Source organism: Phaenicophaeus curvirostris, chromosome 8 (genome assembly GCF_032191515.1).
Source record: "Phaenicophaeus curvirostris isolate KB17595 chromosome 8, BPBGC_Pcur_1.0, whole genome shotgun sequence".
Lineage (NCBI taxonomy): Eukaryota > Metazoa > Chordata > Aves > Cuculiformes > Cuculidae > Phaenicophaeus > Phaenicophaeus curvirostris.
The window spans coordinates 17,518,967-17,539,623 of record NC_091399.1 but is presented as its reverse complement, the minus strand read 5'-3'; the positions used below and the strand labels follow the sequence as shown (position 1 = coordinate 17,539,623).

The following is a 20,657-nucleotide window of genomic DNA, read 5'->3' as shown; positions in this document are numbered from 1 at the left end:
ATATTGGTACAAAGTGTTCAGTGTTTTAAAAACATGTTATTCTTGAAGGTTGAGTCTGTGAAGCTTTCTAGCTGCTTGTGAAAGGCTCTGGCCATCACGGAGGTAACATGGCTTGGACAGGAGACCGCACTACCTCTATATTGTAGTCCGGCAGAGTAAGGCCTGTGATAGAGTGTTGAGCAGTTGTCCTGATGGTTTGTAGGATGATCCTGCCTTTCTCTGAGGCACTGGCAGGGTCCCAGAGAAGACGGGTCACTGATCTGTTTACAGCATGACATTTCTACTTAGGATTGAAGGATGGAATTTCAAGGATTTCTTGGAAGATGGGGGAGGGCCTAGAGGAAAGGAGAAATTTGTTTAGGTGCTCTAGCTGTGGATAAAAAACAGCTTATGTAGGGCTAAGTGGGAGGAGGAGACGTGCATACAGGCATTTTATGCCCTTGTTTCCAAGTCTGAACATAAAAGAGTCTTTCTAGTCCCTCTCTAGTCTCGAAACATCTTCTTTCTTAGTTATGGCTTCTTGTCTTCCAAATTATGTACTGTGGACGTGTCTTTTGTAGTTCTCTGTCCTTTTGGCTTCTGGCATATCTTTTTTTAATTTTTCTCAGTCTCACACCAAGTCTGTGTGTAGTTAAAGTGTTGGAAGTGAACAGGGGTGAATATTTAGCACATGGAGAGGATGGGTTAGAAATCTCAACAGTATTAGGGGAAGGGAGATTTTTATTTTGATGACTTTTATAAAAGTTTGTGTTCGCTGCATTTTGTTCACTTTTGTCATAACACTGGAGATAAACATTTAAAAAAAACCCAACTTTTGTACTGTGCAAGTGTGGCTGTCCTTTTTCTGCCTTACCCGTACAAGGAAGTGTTCTGTTTAGTGATGATGGTTAGCTGCCTATGATAGCAAAACTGTCTTGTCTCCTTCATTTTATTACCCCTTGTAATCTCACCTGTTTTAAGTTTATGTGCTTTGAAGTTCGAATATTTTATTTCCAGTTATTTCCAGGGTCATAGCAAGTCACAAACTTTGCGAAGAGATGCACATCTTTCCCAGCTTCACTTCTTACCTGTATACCCCATCTGTATGCTTTGTGCCTGGGCGTGGTTTATGTTGTATTTTGGCACTTGACTCTGCTTGGCTCTGCTTCTGTGTGTGAGGGTTGAAGATCCAGCAGGAAGACTGAACTGTATTTATGGAAAGCTGTGGCAGCAGCAGTTCTTGGTTTGGTGCCAGCCTGGATGCATGCAGCTCGTGAACCATCATTCCCATCTTACATGGGACCGCAGGAATTCCACAGTTCTGTGCTGATCTGTTGGGAGATTTATTAGTGGAGCAGCATTTGTTGCTTAAACAGCTATTCTTTTCTCCTGTGGGGAAAAGGTTGGCTGGATGAAGCCTGTTAGCCATCTGTTCCAGCAGTTTAGGCTGTGCTGAAATAGATGATTTCCTGAGGTTTCTCCCAGCTGTATTTTCTATTGTCGGTGCTGTCTGTGGCCTTCCTCTGGCATTTAGGCACCAGTGCATGTCCACAGGCGCTGCAGGCTCTGGTGAAATGAGGGATAGGAGGGCAACCCATTACAGGTGGGGGGAGAAAACTGTCACCCAGTGGTGAAACGTGCTGCTGGTGTCTGTCCATCCTCAGCCAGGGCTGTGGGTTTTCCATTCACCCTTGGGTGCTGGCAGTCATGTGCCAGGCCTGGGCTCGTTCGTGTCCTTCTGAGAACTGCGCTTGTGTGCGAGTTCTGCTTCTGTTGTTTGCCAGCCTTTTGAGACCTGCCTTGATAAGGGATCAGGGATGCTACTAATTACTCCCTTCCTCCTTGAACTCCCCAAACTTCTCTTTCAGCTGTTGAGATTGTATTACAAATATGGCCTATTTCATATGCCAGCTGTTAGGACTGGCCAGAGGTACGGGTAGGAACAACATGCCTCTGTTTCTTGTTATTTTTTAACTAGTTAACTTGTGTTAATGTCAGGTTCAACTCCTTTTTTCCAGTTCAGAGCCTGGGATGATGGAGTCTCCTTATCCACATCTACTTTGTCAGATAGGTGGTACATCTTCCTTCTAGCTTCTGGGTTTAAATTTCCTCAGCTAGTTAATAACTAATTTCCTTAGTTAGACAAAGTGTTTTACTTAATGCTTTGTCAATAATCAATGTTTGAAATAAGACTGTTTCTGAATTGCAGATGAGTCTGGGAAATTGTTGGTGAGTATTTTAATTCCAGTGTGGTAGAAAGCAAGCAGTATGATTCAGCTCTTAAATTTCGAACCTCAGATGGTGTTTCATAGCCCAGCAACACAGACACTAGATTTATCAAGCTGTGTACTGCTCGTCGTGGTAACATTCTGTAGAGTTTCGAGCTATTGTCTGTTGTAGATTCGGTTTACAAAGAATGATTCTAGCTGGAATGCTTGATAATAAGATTTATTTAAATATTAAGGGGGCAGAGAGGGGAGGAAGGCTTGGAAATAAAAGGCCTGGATGTTTTAGGTAGTCAGTTCAGTCAAGTAACTTAGGAGCGTAAATGTTTTCATTTGAGTTATGATAGTAAATGGGATGATTTGGCTGCTGACAAGATGAAAAATATTACTGATTTGCTGTCAAAGAAGTAACTTGGAGGCGGGGGGGAGCCTTGAACAACCTTGGTAGATCTTCTGGCTGTACGGTGGTGATGTGGGGTCAACCTCATGCGCGGTATGTCTTCCCCAGTACCACTCTGAGTGGTGTTGATTTCTTGCTGATTCTTTGTTGGCTGGTAGGCAGTGGCTGTGTGGTGTTGTACTGCGTCTTTGAAGATGGAAGTAGTTTTCTTGTTAGCTTTAGACCTTAGCTTTACTGCTCTATTGATGAAATGTGGCTCAGATCTCAACTTGTTACTCTTTGTTGTTTGCCTAGGCAAAATGGTATTAACTGTGAATAACATTACACTGAATTTTGGAACAAAAGCCTGAGACTATTCAGGGTCTTTTTTAGCATTAGATTTTTGTGGCTGTCTTAAAATGCTTTTGTTCTGAATTGCACGAGTCCTAACTGGAAGTTCCTCTCTTTGCCTTTACTTAGAATTGAGATTTTCATTTTAAGTTTGAATTGTTTTTTAAGCTAAGGCTTGATAGAAAGTTCCTGTTTTCCTTATACAAGGACTTTCTATCTGAACAGATTATTAGCAAGCGAGTACGCACTCCTTGGTATGAAACTGGAGCCAGTGGCGTGTGGGAGAGTGAAACCGAGCACAATTGGTGGTTGGGGTGATTTGTTGTTGTTTTCCTGCTTGATTTAGAAAAATCTGTTTGGTAGTAAATCTGTGACCTGCACTGATTTTTGCTGACTTCACTGGTGATAGAAAATAAGCCAAACACCTCTCTGGTTAATTACCAGTTTTCCTTTTGGCAGTGATTCTTTTCATACCGCTTTAACTGGCTCTTCTATTTCTCCTCACATGCTGAGATCTGTTGACTTTTTTTTTCTTTTGTCCCAAAGGAATGTCTTATCTTCCATTCCCTTACAATTAGTAACATTCAATCCAAACACCAGGAGGATTGAAAAATGCCAAGTAATGAAGACCTCCCAGGGTCTCCTTTATTGTAGTGTTTTCGTGTAACTTCTTAATGCATTAAAAATACTACTTTCTCTGTCAATATAATCTCTAGGAAGGCAGTGAATGAGAAAAGGATCTAGAAGTGGACTTCTAGAGATTTTCTTCTTGGCTTTGTGGGATGGAGGTGCTTGGAGGGCAGGCTGGGGATAAGTTGTCAATGCTAAATTAAAGCCAGCAATGCATGGCGATTCCCAGGGTAACTGAGATGTGACCGAATAAGCCCACATGGTACCATGCAGCCCTGTACAGACCAGCTTGTGTGAAGGTGCTGCAGTAACATCATCTCGCCCCGTGCCTGAGCTGTGTGGCATTCAGGAGGTATCTGTCTGTGCCCTGAGCCAGTTAACCTGTTCTGCTTGAGGCTGTGGCTGCTATGTCTCTGCAGAGTCACTGTGTGCCAACCAGAGCCCACTGAACTCAGAAGAGACCTTACTTGTGATAGAGGTTTTGGGTGAAGCTGTGTCTAAGCAGAATTACTTAAAATTAGTAATGTAAAAAAAAAAAAAAAAATTAATGGAATAAATGCAGTAGTGCTTCAAAAATTTTTTCATTCAAATCTAGTTGGTTAAATGGCTCGTTTATAAAGAAAAAAAAGAGAACATGAAATCCAGAAGGTAATTAGTCTTCTAACTTCAGTGAGATGGATAACTATCTTGACTTATTTTTTTTTAAAGCTGCAGAACAGCAGAAATGATTTTAAGTGACTTCTCCAGTGCCAGAGACTAGCTGGAATTAAAGCAAGTCACGATTCAGTCATCTATGTAATGTCAGCACTGCACTCCTCGTTCAGCTATACCTTTACAGGTGGAATTTACCTAGCACACAGGATTTCACATGCCAGTTCCAGCAGAGAATGCTAACTCTCTGTTTCTGTTTTCTTTCAGGTTATGTTTCACACTATGTGCTGACTGTCTGTGCTTACAGAAGATACTTAAAAACAAGCGGACTTTTTTTTCAAAGATTTTGATTCCAGTGGAATCTGTGCTTTAGATTTTTGTCTTGTCAATTAACTCCTGAAGCAATGCCTGTACAAGCTCCACAATGGACGGATTTTCTCTCCTGCCCGATTTGCACACAGACTTTCGACGAAACGATCCGGAAGCCCATCAGCTTGGGTTGCGGCCACACCGTCTGCAAGATGTGCCTCAACAAGCTCCACCGTAAGGCATGCCCTTTTGACCAGACCACTATCAATACAGACATTGAACTCCTTCCTGTGAACTCGGCCTTGCTGCAGCTAGTGGGTGCTCAGGTACTGGTGCTTTTTGTGGGGTTTTTTAATCTACTTGTTATTTTCCTTCTTTCTTTTAGAGGGACGACTCAGTGTGACTCTGTTAATGGTGTGTAGAGTAGATGTGTCCCTCTGTAGGCTGACGAGTACAGGTTTCTGACTTTTGAGGTCTATAGTAGAGGTGCCTGGAACAGCAGTTTAAATATTGCTTCAGCTGGTCGCTGACTGTGATTTTTGTATTGCATCTAATTTAGTGTAACTGCGGGCTGTCCCCAGAAAGGGCTGGTTCTGTTCCCTTCATTCTTCCCTGACTTGTATCTAGCCATGCTCTCCCAAAAGATTGAACTGCATCAGTGAGCTTATCTGGTGGGAAGCCATTCTTCTTCTGTGTTACTTGTGTTACCATAGTCAATCTGTGGATTAGAGATCAGTTGTCCAAAAGCAGGAGGGTAGGGAGTAAGGGAAGTGGGTCAGACTCCTCTGGTAGCAGACTTCATGCTGCCTTATGTTTAATTTGAAACTGTGTTCTGGAAATGTCATCTCTTGAGCTGGCAGGTTAATCTAAATCCATGCAGGTGAGTGGGGTAGCCTGCCTGAAACTCCCCTTTATGCTGCAACAGGGACTCCTGAGGTCAGCTGAACCGGTGATGGGGTCAGGAGAGTGCTCCAGCAGCACTGGCACTGAGGAAGAGCGGCCTGAGGAAAGGGCTGGGCATATGTGGAAAGCAGGATTGCCCTGTTCAGGTGCAGCACAGACCTAAATTGGCATAAGCTTGTCGCGGTTAGATCACTGGTAGTTTCCTGTGACCCATACCTCTGGGATTCTGGACTTGGGGAGAGGAGGAGGACAATCCAGTTCTGAATGAGAAACAAAAACGTAGGCAGTATGCAGTTACCATAGCGGGGTTATTGTTCTGTGTTGTTCTGCGTCCATGTCTGGGTTCAGTGGACTTGAAGGCAGCATAAAATTCATAGAACCATAGCTCAGGGAAAATAAAAGGTCTGTGTAGCGGAGGAACTTTAAAAGGTGTGGAGTAAAGATGTTCTTATGGTTTTCATTAGGTACCGTGTCCTAGAGACATGGTTTCGCTGCTGCTTTTTTTATTTGCTTTATCAAGTAATATGGCTAATTCATTCTTTTGTGGTGTGTAGTATAGAATTTATTTCAGAAATTTGAAAGCTGGTTTGTGTTTTTGGCTGTGCTGTGACTCATCCTGCTCTGCAGGAGATGGTGACGAGTGTGTATGGTATGTGTGTGCTGCCATCCTTGGAAAGCTTCAAAGCAGTGAGATATCTGTGGGTGATGCCATAAATATTGTCATTTTTGTGCTCCTTTATATCTTCTTCCCTCCTCTCTGGAGTTTCTAGAATAGTTCCAGCTGTATCCAAATATCCACATTTATGATAAATGTCTCTTTCCTCTTGCATTTTTGGGTTGCTCTGTGTGCATTTGTTATGCTCTGTAAGAAGCTGTGATAGCTTTAACTTGATGTTACTCTGAATTAAAACTTCCATTAAAAACAAGATGCTCTGGAATGGGATGGAAAATTACTGTGCATCTCTTAAAAGTATTTGAGACTTTCATTCTGGTTTTGCTAGCTAGCCTAGCAGATTTTCCTCATCCATGTGTGTGGTATGAAGAAGGCAGAGTGTCTTTGATAACATTGCATTTTCCTTGAGGGCACTCCGAAGCGTAGCTTCAGGCTTTGAACTAATGGCAAATTTTGCTTTGCTTCTTTTTATATCTTAAATTTTTATATGCTTGAGATCCATAGGACCTTGTTTCATGGTGACCTTAAATTTTCAAATGCCACCAAAAGAGATGGTGTTCCCTTTCCCCTGGTTTGGCACTTCTTCCTGCATGCGTGCTGCTCACCACATTCTGTTACCAAAACAGTAATCAGTGATCTTAGCTGGGTTTTATTGCTGACAAACTTGCCCCTTAAAAGCAGTTTGTGCGCACACACACACACACTGCCTTGCTTCCCCTAAGTTCAATGAGCATGTGAAGGAAATCTGTGTTTTGTGTAACTCTCTCCTCATTCCCTTTCCCTTCTGGCATCTGTTGTAGCATTTCGCAGACCATGGAGTGCTGAAAAATAAATACGCTGTGTAGTTGTGGAGGACCAGGAAACAGTTGCTGTTTTCCACTGGTTTCTCTAAGGCTTGTTTGAGGAGGAAAGAAAATACTTCAGAGAAGCTACCTTAATTTTGAACTCTGCCTTGTTAAGCAGGAGGGCTTTTTGGTACATATGAAAAAAATGATGTGAGTAGGAAGCCAACTTATGGAGCACGAGTATCGTAGTCAACTTCAGTGAAGCAAAGCCCATTTGGGGAACAAAGTTCTACTTCTTGGTCCGGTTTCCAGAGACTGTATGTGCCATTAACATCCCCTGATCTCCAACAACCCCTGCACGACTTCATCCAATTCCAAGGAGACGTGCAGTGCTTTATTTTTAAATGATAAATTCCAAATCAGGTTTCATTTTAGAAGGGAATTGCAGTGTAAGACAACCAAAGCTTTTATCTTGGGGAGAAGAACAGTTTGTTCTTTTCCCTTTGGAGAGGCTTCTGAGAAGTTCACACATTTTTAAGTGTTAAGCACTTTTTTTGCTGCAGGCAGAGTAGGAGGAGCCCAGGCAGTTTGAAGAAACAAATCTCTTGTGCTGTGACTGGCAGCAGTGATAGGATTCCAGGGCAAGTCATGCTGGTTGGCTTCTGCACAGGCACCGTGCGTGAAATGAGCAGGTCCGTGTGCCTGGGGAAAATGTACTAAATGCGTCACACAGTCACCCGGGATAGCAGTAACCTATTTCTCTGACAATAACATGATCTCTCCTTGTAGGATTTGTCACTGTAATGGTGAAAAGAACATGTTATTTAGTAGAATTATAGGCTATTTATCAGTTTTCCCTCTCCTCTCCATGCCTTTCCAAAAATGAATCCCGTTGCCCAGGTTATAGCCACCCTGAAAGTGAAAATTGACTGTTAGATTGATTTCTGCTCCCCCAGCGCAGCACGGTGCACCTCAACAGTGGTGCTGGGGTCTGTTCTGGAGGGAGATTCAGCCCCCGTACAGACTAATTCAGCCGTGTGAGTGTGGTGGCAGAGGAGGGGAAGGATTATAAGGGGGAGATGATAATTATTGTTCCCAGGAGAGCTGGAAATAGCCAAGCGCCTAAGCAGGAGTTAAGCGTATTGTGAGGGTAGGGAGCCACAATGGCCTTCAACACAGATCAAAAAGGTGTTCATGGCATACCTTGCTTTTTAGACTTAGGTGAGGAAATCCCCAAAGCTAGTTTCTGTGGGCATGAGGTTTTGGATTTTAACTATTCAAGCATCTGCGTATTACTCAGTGCATGCAACTATTTTAAATGGTCCCCAGGCCAGTGTTTTGAAAGTGCAGAATCATGGATCTGTCATCTAATTTCTTCCCTCCTGTTTTTTTAACACATGAAACAGCAGTGTGCGCATTCCAGACAGGTGACATTAAGTGGCAGAAATTCCTGTGGTCCTTTAATTTCTTGCATAGTCTCCTGCTGGATGTAAGGAGTACAATTCTGGGCATTAGGCGATGGAATCTTGTATGTGAGAGAGAGAATAGGGAGGGTGATGTTAACTCACAGCCATTTCAAAAGAGGAAGATTGCAATTGCAGACATATCAGTGGCACATTTGATAATATTTTACTTGTACTTTTTGGTGAAATGAAGTTCAACAAAAGAGGAATTACCTGTGAATAAGTTGTCCTTATTGCAATCTCTTGAGGAACTGAAGACAGTAGACTTTGGGGTTTATTGGTTTTGGGGTTTTTTGGCAGGAAGCAAATCGCCCCTTCACAGGGTGGGAAAGAAGTATTGGGGGAAGCAGTTTTCACACAAAAAGGAGGTTGGTTTGTTTAACATGTTCTCATTCTGGGCAATTAGATGTCTAATGGCAATTAGTGACAACTCAAGCTGACATCCTTCATCAAGTTAAATAACCAATTTGGAATCACTGCCTGGTATGAGGTGATGCTTTAGCATTTTTTTTCTGGTCCCCTTCCTCATTCTGTCATAACCTGCCTCTTCCCACAGCCACGAGCAGTCATGCTGATGGGTGGCATTCCACTCGCAGTCATTGCCAAGGCAGATGCACACAAAGCAATCACAAATTTAAAGTAAACAAACAGCTGAGATTATTTTTCCTGACTTGTTCTAGGCCCTCTTGGGAAGTGTTTATTATGTTTGCAGTGAGAACTGTGATAAGGGTGTGGTGTCTGAGAGAATGGAATATTGAATGAGGATGAAACGGAATGAGCTCACTCTGCAGGGCATCTATTTTGAGGCTCTCAAGACGTCGTGAACAGAAGTGACCAGAGAGTCCTGCATGCTGTTGAAGGGATATTTTTTGAAGGGGAAGCAAGAATTCTTTGGGGTTGAACTATTTCTCAGTTAACCCTCAGAAGTTCCATGACTGAGCCAGAATTAGAATTCAAATCTCCTGGGATTTTTGAGTCATAGCTTTACTGCTTTTCTCTTGGTCAGTGCCATTCTATAGTTTTAGCCCTAAAATATTAAGAAGAGCTTACAAGTGCGTATAATAGAACGGCAAAAGGGCAAATTATTTTTAAGTTTTACTGTGAGATGCATCACATGACGCACAAGATGAAGTGTGGGGAGGGAGGAACACACTTTCATCTGCAGACTCCTGAAAGCACAGAACAAGCATCTTGTTCTGTTGCTCAGTACTACACTTGCTCGAGCTTAAGGAGAAAGTTAAAACTCTAATCTCTTCGGGGCTCGTTTTGCAAAAAGTACAGTTGTGCGAGGCTTTGAGGGTTTTTTTTTTGTTGTTGCTTTTTCTGTTTTGTTTTTTTTTTTTTTTACCCTAAGGCTTCCCTCACAGAGAGAAGAAATGGGGGTGACACGCAGATCAAGTCGGGGATAGCTTGATTAACTCTTGGAAGTTTTTCTATGCCGGCTTTTCCCTGGGGGAGATGGAAGCGCTCTGTTGGCTGCCTAGACAGTCCTTGTGTCTCGCCGGTGGTGTTGTGCTGTGTGTGGCATTCCAAATGGCTGCTCTGAATGTGTGCTAAACCTGCCTTAATTCAGGATCGAAGTCCAGGGCTGAACACGGCTTCCTGTCCCACGTCTGTTCCAAGTCCTCTTTGTCTGCTGAGTGTTGCGATGCTGTAGTTGTATTTCAGGTTGTCGATGGTGCCAGATTGAATGCTTGCAGGAATAAATAGGAATTTGCACAAAACATATTACAGCAGTAAAAATAGGGCAAGGACGGTGCAGTCTGTGTCTCGGCACAAATGCATGAAATGTGCTTTGTTTGAACAATAAGCCAGTTCTGCTTGTATAACTCCCCAGACAGAAGCAGCCTGCTCAAATGGCAGTGGTGTTGAAAAGGAGGTGGAGTTTTCTGGTAACATGAAAGCAAATATTGAGGGTGTTAATATTTGTTTCCCAAATCCCAGGAAACCAGTCCAGCTGAGGCTGTTGCAACAGCAGTGGCTGACCACTGTAAAATATAGCTGCAAAATCTCATTTTGCTCAAAGCTTTCTTGCTTACAGACCAAAAAGCAGACAAAAAAACCCCCAAAATGCTCCAAACAAACACTACCTCATCCTTGAAATTAAAACAAAACCTACTCCCCCCCACAAGACTTCACCAATAAACTGCACTCTGGAAGCATCCAAGCCAACTCTGCTGTCTTGGAATGATTGAACTCTGTTTTGTTTTTCTGCTTAATCAGAATAAAAGGGAGGCGTCTGATCCAGGCTGTTTTGAGTGCGTTCATTTTGGGGTGTTATCAGCTTTCTTAATTGCAGCTTCTACTCAGACTTTTTTTGGCATCTGGTGCAAAAGCAAGAGTTATGCATCTGATAACTTCTTATTTAGTAGTGTCAAATGAGCAGCTTGGTACACAGTTACCTAGGACTGTAGAAATGTGATCTTATGACTGAAACACGTTACTTTTTATTAAAATTATTGGGGAAAACCCCTGTCCACGTGAGTGGTGACAACCATAAATGTGTGTGTATATATATATATGTCCTGTATACATTCACTGCTTTTGTTTGCTGCTGCTATCTAAATGCCATGGCTGGGTTGTAAGTGAATGCTAGAAGGTTTGTAGCCGTCTTTAACCCAAGCATTAAAGGCTTGTGTTTTTAGATGGAGGACCTGGGTTGGTCCCTATAAGCAGCTATGTGGGATTATGCAGTTACTGCCAGCAGGGTGCTGATTGACTTGGAAATAGAAGTTGAAGGCTGAGATCAGTTTGCACTTCATATGCAAAAAGTGCTTGTCTTTAGTCTTCTGAGAAATTCCTGTTCTCTGGATTATCACATGTGGAGTTGGTTGCTGAATAGTGATGTGGAGAAACATTGGTACAGTGCTATCCTGTATCCTCAAATTTGTTGAAAGCTTTAAGAATTTGACTGGAAGAAAACAAAACCAAAATTATAACGTGGGGGCAGGGGTGGTCCAACATTCCTTTGAAAATTTCTGCTTTCTGGGGAATGCCTCTATGAAGAAATAAATGCAACAAAAAACAACAAAAAAAGAACCCTAACCATCAAAGCAAAAAACAAACACTCCAAGAATGTATCTGACCTGTGTTATTGGGTTAATATTTACAGTGTGTGTTCAGAAGTGCTGTGTAGGATAACTGGGTCTAGTCAGAATACGTTCCGAGGGTGTCCTAACATATCGGCTGCTAAGACTTCTCCTGCTAATCCAGGTAGCTCCGACCGCTTATCCCTGGATGACTTCAGAGCTGTGAGGCCCCCGCTATGAATGTCTGCTTACCTGCAGATCAGGGTTCATCTGATTTGTTCTGATTTTGTGGCCAGCCAGCTTTGGGGGCATCTCAACACATGTATAATTTCAGCCAAAGCTTTATAGTTACAAGAAATATCACATTTCTTATGTAATATTTTGTGTCATGGAATAAGTTTTCTGCTTCAAGTTCCTATCGGCCACTAAATAAACAAAGTCTGCTAACTATAAATTCTTTGGGTTTGTGGTCATTTTCACTTTATAATGCTATTTGTTCATTAAAAAAGCTGAAAAAAGTGCTTACTAACACGGAAAAACACAGAAGGGGAACAAAACAGGAAATGCCTGATACTAACAAAGTGTTTGTAAGCATGACTGTTTCTTATTTGTGTGTATTCATTGTGGATGTCCGTGTCATGTCTTTTCAGGTTCCTGAGCAGCAGCCAATTACTTTATGTAGTGGAGCTGAAGATACCAAGCACTATGAGGAGGGCAAGAAGTGTGTTGAAGAATTAGCATTGTACCTCAAACCACTCAGCAGTGCAAGAGGTAGTTCCTACATTGTTATCTTTGAAAATGAAACCTGAAAACAAAAACGATGCATAACCAGCTATCCAAACTATTAGTTGGTCTGGTTGAAAAATGGATACAAATCAATTCTACAAACAAATCAAAACAACTTCCCTAAGCATTAAGGTTATGTCCTCACGTGAGGAGAGAAGGAGGGGGATTTAAAGGAGTTATGTCAAAAATAACACTGAGAACAGGCTGAAGTATTGGGCCAAAGTATTTGGATGCAATATAGTAAGTTGAAGCAAACTTTGTAAGTTGAGTTGACCTCTGCAGACTAAGTAACAACCAATAATATTTTGATTTCTGCTTTACTTTGAGATAACTGTAGTGAGACAGCTTGTTTGCAGAGGAGTAAACTGAAATGAGAAAGTTGCTGCATAAGAGACATAAGCAGTACTGCTTGTGCAAGATCTTGTCCAAGAGCTGGATCAATCTGAGTTGTTCTAATTTAGCAAAACTGCACTATGTTCTACAGAATGGATTTTATCCGTATAATATACGGCAGACTTGAAAAATCCATCAACCCAGGTCATAGTGGTGAGCATCGTGGGCTTCAGGTTTTACAAGAAGCTGTCTCAAGCCTTTCCCAATAGTGCAGTGTGATAGCAGTTTCACTCTGAGCAGTAGTGGCCCAACAAACAAGCTCTGTGCTGTAGAACAAACCCGGTGTGGCAGCTGTATGTCCAGTGAGTCACTTGGTCCTTCAGCCTGGTCACCGTGGCTTCCAGAACATTTGTGAATGACAGGTTTTGCGTATAATTAAACATCACCCGAGCAGTTTTCAATTCACATGTGAGTTCAGTTTAGCTAGGCCAAAGCAGGGGAGATACCCGATATAGGTAAGGAACCAAATGTCTTGTGAAAACAGACAAATGGTCAAAGGTGACAGTTGATTCCTGAAGGCCATGAGTAAGGGAAGGACTGCAGTATGAATCTACCCTTGAAGTCACCTGGGGATCCGTATAGGAGGCTTAAGGACAGGCTTCCAGCACGGGGAGAGAATTCACCAGACGCCCCACCTTCTTTGAGAGCCAAATCAGTTGATCGCAAGACCTAAACCTGTGGGGAAGCCAGCTCCCAGGAATTGTTTTCTTTTAGTGCTGAGTAAGACAGACAGAAATGAGCATTCTATCTGCCTTCTCTAATGTTCTGTGTAGAAAGGTGAGCGTCAGGCAAACCAGGTTTGTACTTGTACAGAACAGTGGTTGAAGGGGCGTTTAACTAAACGTTTAACTAAACTACCTCATTTAACTAAAACGCTTTAGTTTTAGTTAAAACTAAAACTGCTTTGTTTTGTTTTGAAGGTGTGGGTCTGAACAGTACTACCCAGAGTGTGCTGAGTCGCCCCATGCAAAGGAAACTGGTGACATTAGTTCACTGCCAGCTAGTGGAGGAAGAAGGGCGGATCAGAGCCATGCGTGCAGCACGGTCACTTGGTGAAAGAACAGTCACGGAGCTCATTCTTCAGCATCAAAATCCGCAGCAACTCTCTTCCAATCTCTGGGCTGCAGTGAGAGCCAGAGGATGCCAGTTCCTTGGACCAGGTGAGTGACATCACAGATTCAGTAGAAAGGCAGTTCAGGATGGAGAAGGATTAATAAGTGCATGTCAAATTGCCTGAGTGATTTTATTAGCTTAATAATAGTAGATCTTCAGAATTAATTATGTATTGGGCTGCTGTCATGGACTGTCTTGCATTTTTAGTGCTTTTGGAAGTCTATAAAGTTCAGAATAATGTGTACCCTTTCGTTCTTGCAATACCATAAAATGAAGTAGTTTCTCACTTGCTGTTCTTCAAAGAACTAAGACTTCCAGAAAAAGTAAGGTTACTAGAAGTGACTTGACATGGCTTCTTTTGATTCTCTAGGGAATTAAAGCAGTTGTGGGGAGAGATTTGTTACATTTGGGGGGGTTTCTATGTGTTTTTTAAAAGTTACATACTTAAAAATTAATAGAATTTCATAGAATACTAAACTGATCAGTTTTGCCAGAAAAAAAAAAAAAAAAGAAATCTTGTTACTGAAAATGTAGACTTGTTGAACACTAACAAAAATAATGGCCTGAAATATGAAACCAGTTTCTTAAAATAGAGAAGTAAAAAAGCTTTTCCTCACTGAAACAAATGGAGGTAGGCTAACTTTTACACCACTGCAGGGAACAGAGGCCTGTTGCTTGGCAAAACATGCAGTGCTACAGCACCTAGCGTATTTGTGTGGGCACTAGCTGCTCTTTTACCTGCATGGTAACCAGCCTTGCCCTTCTTCAGCCTGTCAGCTCTTTGTGCTGGGATAGATGTGGAATGTAGACAGTACCCTTTGAAAACTCTTAAGTTAATATTCAAGAGATGTGTAGACAGGAACAAATAAGTCTTCCTCTCATCTGATAGCCAAAATAGAACAAATAATAATAAAAAAAACTTGAAAGTCCCCTTGCCCCAGTCACAGTTTGAGAATCTGAAAATGTCCTTCTCTCTTCCCTAACTTCTTGCTCAGCTTTCTTTCCTGTCTGTGGGTTTGTGTGTGTTGAGGGGTTTTGCAGCTGGTCAGATATTTGTAGTTAAACAAGAAATTCTGCAGGGGTGGTTCTTGATCTTCTCTCATTTTGTGTCTCTCTTCTTCACGTTCTCTCCACCACTAGCAATGCAAGAGGAGGCTTTAAAGCTGGTTCTGCTGGCTCTGGAAGATGGATCTGCTTTGTCACGAAAGGTCTTGGTTCTCTTTGTGGTTCAGAGGCTGGAGCCGCGATTTCCTCAGGCTTCGAAAACTAGCATTGGTCATGTTGTACAGCTGCTTTACAGAGCCTCCTGCTTCAAGGTACAAAGATGATTCCATTTGGAGATTTCTTAACGTAGGAAAACATTTTCTCCCTAAAAGAAGAATTCCTCCTTTTAAAATAAATTCTGATACAACTTCTAAAAACTGTTATTCTTGTCAGTTTTCATTGTCCTGTAATGTGAAACGTGTCTAAAAGTATATGCGGTTGTAGAAAGTATTTCTCACCAAGTCCCACGTGTGTTTGGAGAGTTCTTTGTCATACAGCCGTGATGACAATGTAGGCTGAAGTTATGAATCTAAACTGTAAATCTAAGTTTTGACTCTGTCTGGTTTTAATAGATGCGCAGTAACAGAACTTTTATGTAAGTCAGCATAGCTTATCTCCTTAGAGGCTTAAAGCTGGAAAATCCCCAGCTCGGTTAGAGGGGTGGTATGGTTAGAAACGTAGAGATGAGGTTTGTAGATAGCAGAGTCCTATAAAGAGAAGTTGAGCTTATCGGACTTTACAGTATTTAATGCTCCATTCCCTGGTGCTCAACATAAATGTCATTCGCTTTTGCTAAATGAGGAGGAAAATGCTTTGCTGCTAATTGTACCCTCAAACAGAATTCTGCAATGCAAACAATATACTTTGATTGGAGAAGTAAAGTGTGAATGTTGCCAAGTCATTCAGGAAGTGTGACACTTGCCTGAATACCTGAGTCAGAGTCTGAGTAAATTCTGTTTGGTATCCATTTCATAGCAGTTCTGGTTCATGAAGGTGTGCTATTTTAGTAGGAACTAGTGTTCACTCTGTGGTGGCACAGTTCAGTTTCAGCTGGGAGGAAGAACTTAGGTGCTGACTGAAGGTTTCACTTGCCTTGGACTTTACATAATCTCTGGCTTATCCTGCTTAAGCGTATTTGGCTTGTTTCTCTCTTCTAGGTGACAAAGCGAGATGAGGATTCCTCCCTGATGCAGCTGAAGGAGGAATTTCGGACTTATGAAGCTCTGAGGAGGGAACATGATTCCCAGATAGTTCAAATTGCTATGGAAGCAGGTTTACGCATTGCACCAGACCAGTGGTCCTCGTTGTTATACGGAGACCAGTCTCACAAATCCCACATGCAGTCTATCATTGACAAGGTAAAGCCACCCGAGATCAGCCCGGTCTCTCTTGTTTGCAGCTGTAATAAATTGAAATGCTTGTAATGTGAATTTACAAATTGTTCTTCTGTGTACTCACCCCTTAAGTATTTGCCCTGTTATTTCAAAGTCTGTTATGGCCTAAATAATTAGAATATGTAATTGTGTCCTAATGAATCTTGACCTCTGGAAATACCCAGATCTATTTTTGTTCAGAGGGAATGTAGGATAACACTTCCATCCCTGAAGGTGTGCAAGGCCAGGCTGGATGAAACTTCGAGCAACCTCATCCACAGGAGGTGTCCCTGCCCATGGCAGGGGGTTGGAACTGGATAGACTTTAAGGTCTCTTCCAACCTAAACTGTTCCATGATTCTATGATGAATGGGCTTTTAGATGAGTGGACTCACAAGTGCCTAAATTAGGTAGGAAGAACTGAACCTTGTTGAATGGTTACAAAAGCTGTGAAGCCATTGCTGTGGCTGCTGTGCAGGAAGATTGGCTTCAAGATTGGTCTGCTGTACATTTATGCAGTTGCCCACTTTTTCAGGTGTCCTGCCAGGCATCTCCTGAAGGGTCTAGGTAGAATTAAAGGGTTTAAAGTACTGAAATAGTGTGATGTTAGTAAATGGAGCGTTGCTAGCTGTGTTTGTCCTTCAACCATCTTGCTCTTTATTGCTTGCTGTACTCCTGTTTAAAGCAGGATGCAAAACAGTTGGTTGAGGGATTGAAGTTATTCAACTCTTTAGATATCTACTTTAAACAGTTTCTAATAGCCTGTTTTTTTTTCCTCTGGGTGCCAGCACGACACAGAAAAGAAATAGATTACGTTGCTCAAAATAGACAATATGAAGTCTGGTATTATTTAGAGCTGTATTTCAACCCGCAATGTCAAAGAATTTCATATTTTTAATGCCAGAGAAGGAGTTTAGTAGAAGAAGCTGAAATGGCCTTGTGCAAAAGAAATAGTACTCCAGTTTTGGAAGCCAGCTCTTGCGAGTTTGTGGAGCAGGCGTTAGAAACCGTGAGGATTGCGTTGTCTGTTAAAAGTTAATTATTATAAATTTTTTAAGTTGCAGACCCCGGCCTCGTTTGCACAAAGTGTTCAGGAATTAACTATTGCTCTTCAGAGGACTGGAGATCCAGCTAACCTGAATCGTCTTCGGCCTCACCTAGAGCTCCTGGCAAATATCGATCCCAGTCCAGGTGAGTCTAGAGGGTGTATAACATCCTTTAACCTGCAGTTTAGTGGGAGGAGCATGTTGAAGGATGGAGTTCATCAAGAGGATCATCAAGGAAGCATCTTCTAAGTCATAAGCATAGGTTTGTTGAGTGGTATTCATAACGCGCCTGGAACAGAACTATTTTGAAGCTAAAATATATTCAAAAGTATGGCAGGGATAATTTCACCACTTCTCTGAAGAGAGCTTCCTTGTTGACAGCACTGGGTGAGCGCAGGTGAGGATGTTGAGTACATGTAAATAATCTTACAAGGTTACATGGTGTGTACCTAGTGTTGGGTGCTGTTGACTGGGGGGAGTGGCAACAGTCTTGGCTTCCTCTTTTCCCTTTTTTAGTACACATGCTGCTATTTGAAACCAGATTTGCAAAGCAACAGGAAGGTAGATAGACCTGCTGTGCGTAATGCAGAGCCTTAGCTGTTGCTCTGAGGTATCTTTTCCTCTCCAGTTCTTTACCAGAATAAAACTATTTGTTTACAAACAAGAGGAAGCCCTCAAGAAAACACCAGATTAAGAACTTCCATTAACTTACCTAAAAATTGTAACTCTTTTTGTTTGTTCTAGGGATTCTCTGTATTGGTTTTTGATCTGAGGTTTCTAGCCTACAGACGTTGCACTCGGAAGACTCTTAGAGGCAGCTTGAAATCATGAGGCGTCTTCTATGAAACTTTTTTGGTTTCTAAAGTAGAATTTTGATGGATGGAGTAGGCAGAAGCTGGGCAAAAATCAGTCTAGACAGGAAGGATTTGTTATATGAGGGCATTCAGTATTTTTCTTGCTGATATGTAGATCTGCAAAGGTGTGAAAGTATCTGGGAAGGGGGGAGTTATTTGGAGAGAATTCAACTGGGAAATAAAACCTAAACTGTTTACAGAGGAGAGAGGGATGGAAGTTGCTGATAAAGTCAGCAGTGCTGTGAGGATGGGATTGCCTGAGGGAGAAGGGAATGGGCAGAACAGTGTGCTGTGGCTGAGGTTTTATTTTACACCCATTGCTATTTGTAAAATCAATAGTAATATCAGAATAGCATGACATCCTGAACTGTGGACATGAAAAGTTGTAGTTCTTGCTGCTTGTTTAAACAAATGCACTTAAATTTTCAAATGAGGACCAGTTGTACCTTACAGTTAAAGGTGATGTAGCACTTTCTTCCCAAATTTGCCTGGTGACTATCTGCCACATGAGAGGCATCAGTTTCTGTTGCTGCTCACTGCCTGTGCCTGTGTGATCTGGGCCGGTGGTGATGATGTTTGCGTGGAATTTCTTTACCTGCAGGAGGCTGATTGCCAAGAGGGATTTATAGCCCATATTTTTCATTTTGTGTAGACTTTGTACAATATGTTTACTCTGGAGTTCTTATGGGATAAGAAAGTTTTGGTAAAAGGTAATAATTTGGCTTGCTAATAGCAGTCTTACTGGCTCAGTTGCTATTTTTTGTGGTTCGGTCTTGAGTCTTTAGGGAGCTTTATTTGTTAAGTGACACATATCCCTGAATTAAGGTGCTGAATGCTTATTATCTAATGACACAGGTTTCCAATAAAATATTTTTAGTTGTCTAGTGGAATTTTGTGATACTGATGATTTCTTTGTACCTGGTTTTGGAAACCCCTTCTGACTTATTATATTCTCTGCTATCAATGCAATAGATGCTCCACCTCCGACGTGGGAACAACTGGAAAATGGACTAGTTGCTGTGAGGACAGTGGTTCATGGCTTAGTTGATTATATCCAGAATCACAGCAAGAAAGGAACAGATCAGCAGCAGGTAAAAACAGAATCATTTGTGAAATGCTTACTCCTAAACTTTGTTGGCTGTATCCAATAGTAGAGGTTTACTAATTTCAGCTGGAGAGATTGGTTTGATGAGGAGCTCATTAAAAATCTCTACTGTATCACATTTATCAAGAAAGAAACAAAGGATTTAAACCCAAACCAACATCCCCTCAATACCTGTTGCAGTAATTCACACAGCTCACTAGGATTAAAAAAACACAGTCTGATCTGGCTGCAAGCTTAGGGAAATGAATAAACATCCCACCTGACTAGAGGGTGGGGAAGAGAAGCAGAGGTGCTTGGCGCTGTCACCTGTGGGAATTGCCTTGGGTTTGTTTCCGTGTGACGTGTTGTAGTCAGGTGGCTCTGTGGTAATGAAATTATTCTTAGACCTGTGCTTAGGTTTGGGAAGACTTCATATAGGGGTAGCATGCAAGTTCCTGAAGCAAAATTCTTGTTTCAGAAATGAAATGATGTTCCCAAATATGTATGTTAGCTTATCTCATAGCTTATCACATGTTCCCCTGATCTCGTTTTGTTGTACAGCTAAGTTGATATGAATACTAGCTGTTGCTGAAAGACAGAGGTGCCTGTCATGCATTCCCACTCCCTCCCTTTCTTTTGGCACTCATCCTCTTGGGGAGCTGGTTTGGGGAGCTGAACTGGTAGAAAGCTTGTCTCTGCCAAAGAAAAAAACTATAAAGGAGGCAAAACTAGAGTGAGTTATTTCTGCTGTTTTGCCTTTTTGCATTCACTGCGATGCCTAATGAGTGCCGCTACCAGCAAAAGGAGAAGCGGTAGGAATACACAAGTGGAAATCAGGCTGGAAAGAACAGTGAGGGCTTTTGTTCTGGTGAGACCGTCTCCTAGACCTGGTACACACTGTGCTGCTTGGAAGGGAACCCAGAGCCTTGCAAGTGGGCAAGGGGACTTTTGTTGAGGACTGGGCAGGCTTGGGCTGGCTGGCAGCCGTGGCCAGCAGAGGGCTGTGCAGCTTATGTATACCCTGCCGAAGTCCTTTTCTTACTGCAATAGATGGCAAAAAAGGAAGAAAATCAGTTGTTGGATGGCTTCTAACAGATTTACATCTTTTGGCTGAGTTTCTCAGAAAGCAAGAATTTACTTTTATGGCCCTTTCCCTTGGTGGGAGTTCTGATGGGGTATTTCTGCTGCTAATTGAATTCTGCCACAGAAGCTATAGGAACGTCAGCGTCTGAGACCCCCTCTAGCCCTCTGTCAGGATTTACTGAGACAGACTGGCAAACAGGCATACGTGCACACAGTGAGATTGCAACGAGTTGTTGTTTCTCGGGAAAGCTAACTAAGAAATACAGAAGGTAACCCATACCCTGCTGATTTGTAAGAGACGGTGTCCTCAGCTACTGACAGAAATAATGACTGTAGATGGGAAAGAGGGGGGTAAAAGGGAGCTTGATGAAATCTAAGTCTCGGAGATCAAAAGGATACTTAAGTGCCATTTTTGAGCTAATAGCCAGTTACTTCGCCCTTGCTTTCAGTTTACCACAAAGCTTGATTAATGTTTGGCAATTTCTCCTTAAGCACGGTTATTCTT

General features: G+C 42.1%; 1 protein-coding gene across 1 annotated transcript in view; it reads left to right on the top strand.

The window, feature by feature from the left end:
• The window catches only part of RC3H1 (ring finger and CCCH-type domains 1), a 56,233-nt gene that overhangs the window by 1,495 nt on the left and 34,081 nt on the right, over window positions 1-20,657 (top strand). The window contains exons 2-8 of the mRNA XM_069862607.1: window positions 4,483-4,850; window positions 12,028-12,148; window positions 13,477-13,716; window positions 14,810-14,985; window positions 15,871-16,071; window positions 17,144-17,276; window positions 18,958-19,076. Of these exons, the coding sequence (XP_069718708.1) occupies window positions 4,620-4,850; window positions 12,028-12,148; window positions 13,477-13,716; window positions 14,810-14,985; window positions 15,871-16,071; window positions 17,144-17,276; window positions 18,958-19,076 (1,221 nt within the window). The 5' untranslated portion in view covers window positions 4,483-4,619. The remainder of the gene's footprint in view (window positions 1-4,482; window positions 4,851-12,027; window positions 12,149-13,476; window positions 13,717-14,809; window positions 14,986-15,870; window positions 16,072-17,143; window positions 17,277-18,957; window positions 19,077-20,657) is intronic.